General features: G+C 37.7%; 1 protein-coding gene across 1 annotated transcript in view; it reads left to right on the forward strand.

Moving 5' to 3' along the window:
* Positions 1–9,843, forward strand: part of nup133 (nucleoporin 133) — a 21,072-nt gene extending 11,229 nt beyond the window's left edge. Inside the window, exons 6-17 of the mRNA XM_015023411.1 lie at positions 250–405; positions 1,469–1,539; positions 2,172–2,319; positions 3,481–3,631; positions 4,373–4,527; positions 5,465–5,556; positions 5,988–6,151; positions 7,248–7,342; positions 7,412–7,636; positions 8,527–8,649; positions 9,316–9,415; positions 9,500–9,843. Coding sequence (XP_014878897.1) covers positions 250–405; positions 1,469–1,539; positions 2,172–2,319; positions 3,481–3,631; positions 4,373–4,527; positions 5,465–5,556; positions 5,988–6,151; positions 7,248–7,342; positions 7,412–7,636; positions 8,527–8,649; positions 9,316–9,415; positions 9,500–9,828 — 1,809 coding nt within the window. The 3' untranslated portion in view covers positions 9,829–9,843. The remainder of the gene's footprint in view (positions 1–249; positions 406–1,468; positions 1,540–2,171; positions 2,320–3,480; positions 3,632–4,372; positions 4,528–5,464; positions 5,557–5,987; positions 6,152–7,247; positions 7,343–7,411; positions 7,637–8,526; positions 8,650–9,315; positions 9,416–9,499) is intronic.
* Positions 9,844–10,520: the final 677 nt, after the last annotated feature.

Below are 10,520 nucleotides of genomic sequence, written 5' to 3' on the forward strand. Positions count from 1 at the left end.
CACACACACACACACACACACACACACACACACACACACACACACACAATCAGATTTCAGCAAAAAATCTGAATTGAGCATCAATACCTGCTGTGTTAATGAAGTCTAAAGTGAAGTTTCAAAAAGTGAAGTTTCAAAATGTTGTTGCAAATGCAGACAAATACTCTGGGTCTGGAAAAACCTTGAAAACTCCCAAAAACCTGTTCAGCATCAGTAGTTGACCTGATCATCCTCTACATGTCTCTGCAGCTCCACAGTGTCCTGTGGGTGGAGGGAACCAGCTGCTTGTACTCGCTGACCAGTTCCACTGTGAGCAAATGGGAAGTGGACGACAGCGCAGAGCACCATTTCTTCAGCTGGGACACCAGGAAAGCTCTGACTGAGAGCATCGTGGATTCGATCTGGGTCAGTAAGAAGGCAGCATGTGTCACAGTGAGACGGCTGAAAGCAGATTCAAACTACTGCTGGGGTCAGGAATCCAACTGGGACCGTAGAAACTACGGCTGTCTTTTGTATTCTTTTCTAAAAAGAAAAGACAATAAATATATTTTCAAAATTGGCTTTAATTTTAGTCAACCCTTCTGTGAGTTGTAGGATGGAGTATTACAACTCACAATTGAGAAAACCAGAAACAACCATTACATTTTGACAAGTTTCAAATATGTTGGGCAGTGTTTCATATGTTATGGTTCAGAATAAACTCTGAACAGATGGTTTTTAGTCTTGATTTAAAGGAACTCAGTGTTTCAGCCGTTTTTCAGTTTTCTGAAAGTTTGTTCCAGATTTATGGTCCATGGCAGCTGAATATAATCATAATATTAGCAGAATAAAAATGCAATTTTACCAGAAGAATGTCTTAAAATTAAGAGAAAAGTTGTTTTAAAGAAAAAAAATCGTAGATTTATCAAGATCTGACATGACCAGATCAGTTTTTTTGGTTTTTTGTTTTTCAAAATAGACTCAGTTGTTGCTAAATAATTTCAAAGTCCTGCTACCGATAATAATGTGATTGCAGAGGTGTCAAATGATTAAGTATTTCTTTATCTTAGTTTAACTTCAGAAGATTCTCAATATTATGCATTTTGGTTATTTCCCATGTCCAGAGTTATTGTAATATTTCTTCTTCATTCTTTTATGAATTTATTCTCATCATTTCAAAGAATAAAATCCTAGCCTAGCCCTAATATTCAAAGTATAAATAGATAGAAATTGTAAATCAAGATGGCGGCTGACATCTCTCTGAAATATGGAAACTCAAAGACTGAACTGGTGAAAAATAATCTCGATTTTCTAAAAATTTAATTTTCAAAGGCCAAAAATGTAATTAATAATATAGATTTATCGCCCAGCCTTACTCAATACTAAGGCTTTAATAAAACTGCTAAATACTTCTGTTATATTATAGGAATCTGCATGATTAAAGCAAACATTGATTTTCCAGAAAATGAGACTGAACTTTTTCCTCCAGGGGTCAGAGAGCAACTATGAGGAGCTGAAGGAGGGAGCGAACGTCACATACCTGGATATGAAGTCGAGCCAGTGAGTGGTTTTGTCTTTCTGTCTGAAAGTGAATGAAAAACGTCACACTGATGATAAGAAATCATTTCAGTCCAACTTTATTGTGATTTATGTTGATTAAACTGCAGCTAAAGAGCAAAACCAGAGCAGTACACACTGACACAATCACCTTAATGCAAGAGTTTCTTGCAAACTAGATAAGAGAGGAAATATGAAGGGAAAGAATAAATAAGTGTTAACCTGGTTATTATAAAGTCAAGAAAGCATGTTGTGTGATTCAGAAATTCAGCATTAATATGTTTCTTAGAGCATTAATGTCTGTTTCCTATTCAGTGAATACTGAATTTAATTCATTTTAAAAGCAGATTTTAGCAGATTTTTTTGTAAATATAATTTCCAAGCTTCTGCGACTCCCCCATTCAGCTCCTTCAGACTAGCCAGCAGCAATTGGCAAACACCTTTTGGAGCTGAGCATCAGCTAAGCTCATTGCACGAGCTGCTTCTCATTGAAACGGATCAAAATGTTTTTAAAGGGTTTATAGAGGAGCCATGTTGTGATGCCTTTCTGTAGTTTCAGAAAGAGCAGGAGTAATTTGATCTCTGTGCCCACCATATGATGTCTAAATCCCAGACTCTGTTGTGTGTGCCTCCAGACTCGGCCTTGTGGTTTTGGCTGCAGCCTGGCATCCATCAGATTCGCCCTGCCTGGCTTATTTCTGCCTGATCACCCTGCAGGAGACCGGAGACACAATCTCCGACCAGTTCACCGTGGAAGTGACCAAGTACAGCTGTCCATTCCAGGTCAGTGCCCATCCAGCTCCGGCATGCTTCAAAAACTTAGTTTTTATATTCCAGAAAATCATTATAAAATGATAATCTTCCACTCTGATGTTAATATTCCGAGACTTTTATAGTAATAAAAGAGAAAAGCCTAAAAAAAGATGGAAAACATTACAAGCAGATACAAATGTATCATAAAATATCTAAAAATACACATTTCTCAACCTTATTCACTGCAAAATCACCAAATCTCATTCTTGTGAAAATATCTTATTACATTTGATTGATAAGACAAATAAGACAAGACAAAACTAACTTACAAGTATCTTTGCATCAAGATATAAGAGCTTGTTTTAAGTTAAACAAATTATTTAATATTTGTGAAAAAGTACTAGTTCAACTGGCAAATAAATTTACTTATAACAAGATAATTTCCCCATGTTATAAGTGAAATAATCTGCCAATTGAACAGATAATTTTTCATCAATATCAAGGAATTATTTACTTAAAACTAGCTTCTATATCTTGCTGATAAGTTTTATTATACGTATTTGAATGTGTTTTTGACACTTTGTTAAAATAGTTTTTGTGTAGACTAAAAGGTACACCTTATTTTACTTTACCCATGTATGTATAAATTTATCTAACTTTTGCTTGTTATTTTATTTATTATACTTTGTAGATTGCAAGACCTTGACACCAATATTGTCAATGTCTGGTTATTTTTTATTTTTATTGTGGATTTGTGTTAAAAGACCTTCTCTGTAATGTTATTTGTTTGAAATAAAGTCAGTTGGTGGAATCAGCTAACTCACTCTTTGGTTACCTAGCAACGAGTAACTTGCTCACTCTTTGGTTACTTAGCAACAAGTAACTGGCACAGCAGAAGTTTCAGGTTTGGCCACTGTGACTCATAACTGCCTAAAAAAACAACAACCATGTGGAGTGAAAACTGTGGATAAAACAGGAAAGATTACACCACCAGTTTAGCAATATTCAGGTATTTAAAACAAAATAGTAATTAATAATTATCTAAAGACTGATATGAAATGCCTTATTGCCCAGCCTGGGTTTTATTCTCTCTGGATGAGGTCTTTATAACGGGGTAAAACACATTTTGAAATAATAGTTTACGTTTAAAGGCGTTCCGTTTATTCTTGACTCCATTTTTGGTTCCATCAGAGCGAGGACGAGCTGCAGGCCACACGCTTTGTGCTGCCCGATCCACCTGGTACTACCGCTGTCCTGTACAACAAGGAGATGGTGTCGGCCTGCTCAACGGGCACCAGCAGGGCGGCGCTACCAGATGAGAAAATTAGCTTCAATTCACCAGGTAACACTCATTTCTTTCCCCTCTTATATAAACTTATTAAAAAAAAATCATCCAGCTGAAAAATGTTAAATTCTAGAAGGAAAGAATATTGATGATATTTTTGCTTTGTTTTGGGTTTTATGACATTATTAAAATATTAAATTATCTACTCTGCAGAGTATTATATAAAATATTTATTTTTTTAACATTTCTTTGTAATTATCACTCCCATTAGCATACAGACAGAAGTACAGATATAAATGTTCAGATAAAGCGAAGTTGTTAAAAACATACTTGCTTTGATCAGGATTTGAGTTTGTGTTGTTTCTCACCTCCAACAAGGTAACATAAAAGAGACTTACAGGGGAACTGTTATGGAAAATTTGCGGTTAGCATGTTTTTGTTTTTCTATTTGGGTTTTTGTTGCTTCTAAAAATAAACGCCCAAGTGCTTAAGAAAATGCACCTAGACATTTTCTGGAAATATGTTAATGTTTTTTGTGGAAAATGAGCCATTTGATAAAACTCATTATTAAGTCACATTCAACATGCACTGCACCGTTACCTAAGCCAAGCTCAGCCCGTTGCCTAGCAACCTAAGCTGAGCTCCAGCTCATTTTGGTCCAGCTCATTTGGTCAGCCGGTTTTAGCGCTGTATGAGCCATACAATGGCTACTGGAAAAGACAAGTGATGTGACGAGTGTAGGGAAAGGCATCACTGTGGGGTTTAAGTGTAAGCAAACAAATGTGTGTGTCTGTTCAGGTGATGGCATACGTGGAGGAGGCTGCTGCTCCAACCTGCCGGTGTTTTTCTCCCAGAACAGTGGACTGGTAGCTGTGGTGGCCAGAGAGAGCGCCTCCATCCTGCCAGAGACCATGGAGGACTCACTGTGCTCCTCGCTGGCTGCAGCGCCCGAGGTAAAACGACCAAAACGCAATCCGATGATTGATACCTCTGAAGGTTTACACCAAGGAAGGACGCGTCTAATTCAGTTGCAGCATGCTATTTTATTCTTCTGGATGTTTTGTACTTGGCTTAAAGCCGTAGTATGTAACTCTGTAACTTTTATAAAAATATTTTTTTACTAGTTTAAAACTATCACCATGACATGATAGTATAACATAACCACTACAACAACAAATTTTGCTGGACGATAAATTGTCCCAAAAGTTATTGCGATAAACGATAATATTGTTGTTTTGAGACCATATTCAAATTATATAATGGTAATAATGGCTTAACAATGGAAGGACACATTGTCAAAGATCAATAAACTTTAAATTCTAATAAACATTTAACACTGGAACTGGAAGACATTTTAAATATCCAAAATGAACAAAACAACAGAAACGACAAATAACATGACTTATGTAGTACCTGTAAAAAAAATTGTCCTTCAAAATAAGCAGCTAGTTGAGACCAAACCACCAGACTGAAGACTTTTATTATCTAGTTTTTGGTAGAACAGAGAAAAACAATTAATTATGCAAATGGAAATAATTGAGTTAGTTTTAATTTAATCATTTGATTAATTGATTTCTTTCTTATTATGACAGGACTGAACATGAGATAAATAATCTGTAAAAAGATTTATCTCCTCCGCCTTTTCCCTGTCTTATTTTAGGTCAGCTGGAATTACCAAAATTATTTCTACTTGCTAAAATTCACAATAATGAAAGAAATAATAATTCTGATTTATTTATGCACAAATGTGTTCAGGTTCTGTGAGCCACCAAACAAACCTTCTAACTCACAGTTTGAGATGTGAAACACTGATTAGAAGCAGTTAAACCTGAAGCAAAGAATTTGCATTGAATCATTTAATCACTTTCTTGATATTTTTTGTTTTTCCAGATTTCTGCCATGGAAACACCAACCAGATCAGAGCCCATTGCTCAGGAAGACAAAACCAAACTGCTGAAGGCTGCGTTCCTCCAGTTCTGCCGGTATGTCGCTACAAAACAACCATTTCTTACCTTTTCATGCATCTAGTATAGACTGACAAAATGAAACTTCACTTGTGACAAATTAGTTCTTGCAATATTGTGACATTTAGCAAATAAGAAATAATGTTGATCATTTTAACTGATTTAACTTCAGACAGTGAGGAAAAAGGTGAACTTTTCTTTATTTTGTGCATCCAATTAATTGAATTTTAAAAAATTATACATTCTGAATATTTTTCATTTAAACACAGAAGTTTATTTTATACAAATATTTTAAATTGACCAAGCCCTTGTTAGTATTCTTCAGCTAATTTCTTTAGATTTTGGTATTCACTGCAGTAATCAACATCAACATGGACCTGCTTTAAAATAAAAAAACTGCAGTTATAATTGAGTATTACTGTGATTCCTGTGTTTTCCTTCTTGCTCAGTAATGACCTGGTTGGCGCTCAGACGGTCACAGACGACCTGTTTCCTGCCGACGCTGATGGAGAGGAAGGAGCTGAGCTGGACGGCGTTGTGGTTCAGATCAACCTGGAACTGGTGGACGATTACCCGGCGTCAGACCCTCGCTGGGCCGAGTCTGTCCTCGGCGGTGAGGCGTGCTTTACATCTTAAAAACTTCATACGGTCCCAATTATTAAACAAGCACTACACATTACATTTAGTGAAACACCATCACCAAATTCATTCAGCAACTACATCAAATATGTTGATCAGTGTTGCATGTACTGCTAATCAAAGGCAGCTCTAATCAGCTGGGTTTTTAGCCTTGATTTAAAGATACTCAGTGTTTCAGCAGTTTTGTAGTTTTCTGGAAGTTTGTTCCAGATTAGAGGAGGATAAAAAGTGAGTTGTGCTTCTCCATGTTTGGGTCTGATTCTGGTGAATCAAAACTTTTGTCAATATTTTGTTAATGTCAAAAACACACAATTTCTCAATTGCAGTGTTTCCATCAAATAAGAAACGCAAGAAAAATCACAAGTGAATTAGTTTGTTTGTGTAATAAGTCATTAAGAAACTTCCAGTGCCATCATCCTCCAACTACTTCCTGTTGTCTTTTTTGTCATTTCCTCCAGTAGTAACTTCCAGCTGATTATCACGACTCGTGGGATACAAAAAAATTTTTCTATTGTAGTTTTACAAAATACAGTAATTTCAATACAGCCCCAAAAAAACAATAACAAAAAAACACTAAAACTTTTTATCCAAAGTTTTTCTCAAAATTGCTGCATTTCCATGAAGTCAATTATATGGTCAATGGAAACATAGATGGAGTAGACCAGAACCAGAAGACCCAAATAGTCAGGAAGGTTTTTAATGCATTTATAAACTAACAAAAGCATTTTGTTTTAGCAGCAGTGTTCTGGATCAGCTGCAGCTGTTTGTTAGAATTTTTTAGGCAGACCTGTGAAGATGCTGCTGCAGAAATCAGTCTGACTAAAGATAAACACATAGATGAGTTTCTCCAGATTTAGTTGGGACATTAGTCCTCTAATTGTAGAGACAGTCTTCAAGTGATAGAAGGCCAAGTTTGTAACTGTCTTTATGTGACTCTGAAGGTTCAGGTCCTTCACCCAGATTTCAGGCCTGATCTTTGGTTTCCAGCTTTAATAACTGAATCTTAAGATGGATCTTCTTTAGGTCCAAAGATAATAACTTGAGTTTTATTTTTCCTTTGGTTATTTCAGAGAGTGCCGGTTTTCCTCTCACGTCCCTCATCATCCTCCACCAGCTGGAGGACAAGATGAAGGCTCACTGTTGCTTCATGGACTTCCTGCTCCAGGTATCCTCACGCCGTTCCTCCTCTTCCTTGTTGGGTTTCTTCACGTCTCACCTTTGACCTCCGGATAAGGTGGGGCTACTGGACCGGCTCAGCCAGGCGACGGTGAGGTCATCTCCCATGGCAACCCGCCTGCTGTTGTGCGAGCACGCTGAGAAGCTGCAGGCGGCCATGGTGCTGAAGAACCACCACAACAAACACGCCGAGCTGGTGAACCGGGCCATCAACGTCGCTTTGCAGCGGAGCAACACCACCGTGCCGCCCAGCCTCACAGCGGCCGACGTCTTCTTCAGGGAGGTGTGTGTCTGAGGAGCTGCTGTTTGGCAGCCGGATGATGTGTAAACGATGTAGCGCAGGGGTGCCCAAAGTGAGGCCCGGGGGCCGTTTGTGGCCCTTGGACTGATTTTGTGTGGCCCCCGACTGCAATTCAAAAATGATTAAAATTTGTCCCGTAGATGCAGATGGAGAGTTTTAATTTGTAACCAGCGGAAAAATTGTTACCAACATCATTTTCTTTTTACACAGAAACATGTAAAGTACGACACAAAGTATTTGTGTTTTTATAACCAAGTTTTAACAAAAAGTGAAACCAAGAGTTTTACTAAAAAAACAACTTTGCTACACCCAGAATTATCTTTTATTCTTTCCTAAATTTGGCTAAATAGAGCAAGTGTTTTGAAACAAAGTGACCCAAATCCTGTTATTATTACTGAAAATTTATTCAGTCAAGCCCAAAAGAAACTGAAAACTAAAAGTCTTTCTGTTAGTACAGCAAATATGCAAAATCTGCTACGGCGCATTAGCACTTTTGTTGAAGAAAAAAAAATCTGTCAAGAAACTCAGAACTTTTGAGAGTAATCTCAGAAAGAAAATTTGGTAGAAAAAAAATCTCATTTTCAGATCCATATCAGAAATTTTCTACAAAAACAAAATTTCCAAGTTTTCCAGAAAATTTCTGATTCTAGTCACTAAATTTCTGAGTTTTTGGGGAAATTTTTTTCCTTTTTTCCATCTGATACGCGGTTGTAAAAATCCCTTTCAGGATTTGGACCTACAGTAAATATTGGGCCACTTTATTTGGTTGTTTTAGGTTTGTTTATTTTTTTGGCCCGTCATTACTTTTGAGTCTATAGTTTTGGCCCACGGCTAAAAGGTTGGACAGCCCTGATGTAGCGTTTTTTCCGCAGGTGTCTCAGATCTCCTTGTTGTTCGACTGTCTGGTGGAGGAGGAGGAGCGGATCCTGAAGGAGAACCCGGTCGACTCGGAGCAGTGGGCTGACGTTGTGCTCACAGTTAACAACATACTCAAGGTAAACGTGTCACTAGTTCACAGCTGGGCCTGTCACAATGAGTAATAAATCCATTAATCACATGAGAAATAAAAATGAAATCAATAATTTCCATTTGCATGATTTATTGTTTTTCTCTTTTCTCTCTTTCTGGATGATTAAACTTCAGTTTGGTGCTTTGGTCTCAAAATATTCCTGTTTTTTTAAAGATCCATTTTGTTTACAGATATCTCATTTTATTTGTTGTTTCTCTTGTTTATTTATTTTTGAATATTTAAAATGCCTTGAAGTTCTAGTGTTAAATATTCATTAGAATTTAGGGGTGAAATTTCGACCTCTTAGCTCGAACGCCATTACCGAAGGTCAAAGGTTAAAGCCCGCTCTGAGTTCCCATGCGCAGTTAAGCCTTTACCGCCAAACGCCGCCTCCTCCATAACTTTTTTAATCCTTTATAAAAGTAGAGCAAATATATGAAAAGTGAACAAATTGAACAAATTCTAGACTAAGTGGGAAATATTAATGGAGTTTTTTTGCATAGCAAAACTCCATAAATAGAGCTATTTTGTGTTCTTTGAGCCTGAAAATTTGCAGCTTGTAGCTAATATTTATGCCCGACATCATTGCACCGTTGACACATTTGTTCTTTATGCAAAAATATAAATCAGAAAACTTGTGGTCTGTGTGCAGGACATGCTTCAGGCTGCAGGTCAGTACAGAGAGACGAAAGCCTCCATGTACAGAGCTTCAGAAAATGCAGCTGCAGAGCCGGAATATATTCCATGGACGGGTAAAATACCAGAGCGACGTATTGTTTTAACGTTAAACAATAATTAAATATTGAACAGTTTCCCCCCCACCCCGTTCCCTCCAGCTTCAGGCGGTGTAGGAGGCGTTCGCACCGTCCTTTCTCACCAGCACGAAATCATCCTGCACTCCGTCTACCCTCACGCCGACTCAGAGTTGCGCAGCGCCCTCTGTGAGCAGCTGGTGGCGCTGTTGGACATCTATCTGGGTGGCTATGTGGCCCAGCTGTCCTCCCTGCAGAAGCTGGGGGCCCAACAAGAGCGCTACGACGGCCTGGAGATGGAGTACAGCCAGCTGCGCTCAGAGCTGCTCAGCCCTCTGTGTGAGTGGAAGATGCTAAGCTTTGCTAATCTCTTGCATCAGAGGCGCCCAAACTTTGTGCCTTTGAGTCGTTGAGTTGAAACAGGGCTGGACAATAAATCAATAACGATATCTATCGCAATAGACGTGATCAGACAGAATATTTATTATTCAGCTAAACAAATGTTGGTGGAATCAGCTAACTCGTTTGTTCTTTGGTTGCCTAGCAACTCGCTCATTCTGTGGTTGCCTAGCAACAACCTGCTGAGTAACTGCTGCAGCTTTAAGGTTCCGCCACTTTTAACTGCCTAAAAATAATTTTAAAAAAACAACAACGTGGATGGAAAACTGTTGGTAAAACAGGAAAGGTCACCTGTTGGCAGAGTTTCAGATATTTAAAACAATAAGAACACGTATCAGTAATTATTAACATCAACTGATATGAAACATTTATATTGTCGTACATTTTTCAGCCCCATGTTGAAAGCACTGTAAAATGTATTATTTTACATATTCTGTTTTTGGGTTCAATTGTTTTCTTATTTGATTGGAGAAGTAATATTTGTTTTTAAGAAAACTAGGGCAATGTTTGTCAAAATTAAGATTGATGGAAAAACTTTGCTACTAAATAAGAATGTATTTTTTTGTACTTAATATTTGAAAAAAAAAAAAAAAGTTCCCATAAAACATAAAAATGTTTCGTCTTCCCAAAATCCTTCAGAAGGCCACTAATGGCCCCCGGGCCGCACTTTGGACACCTTACTTGGGTTTTATGTTGGAAAAGATTA

Source organism: Poecilia latipinna, unplaced genomic scaffold (genome assembly GCF_001443285.1).
Source record: "Poecilia latipinna isolate Pla-1442-1.1 unplaced genomic scaffold, P_latipinna-1.0 Scaffold3302, whole genome shotgun sequence".
NCBI classification, from domain to species: Eukaryota; Metazoa; Chordata; class Actinopteri; order Cyprinodontiformes; family Poeciliidae; genus Poecilia; species Poecilia latipinna.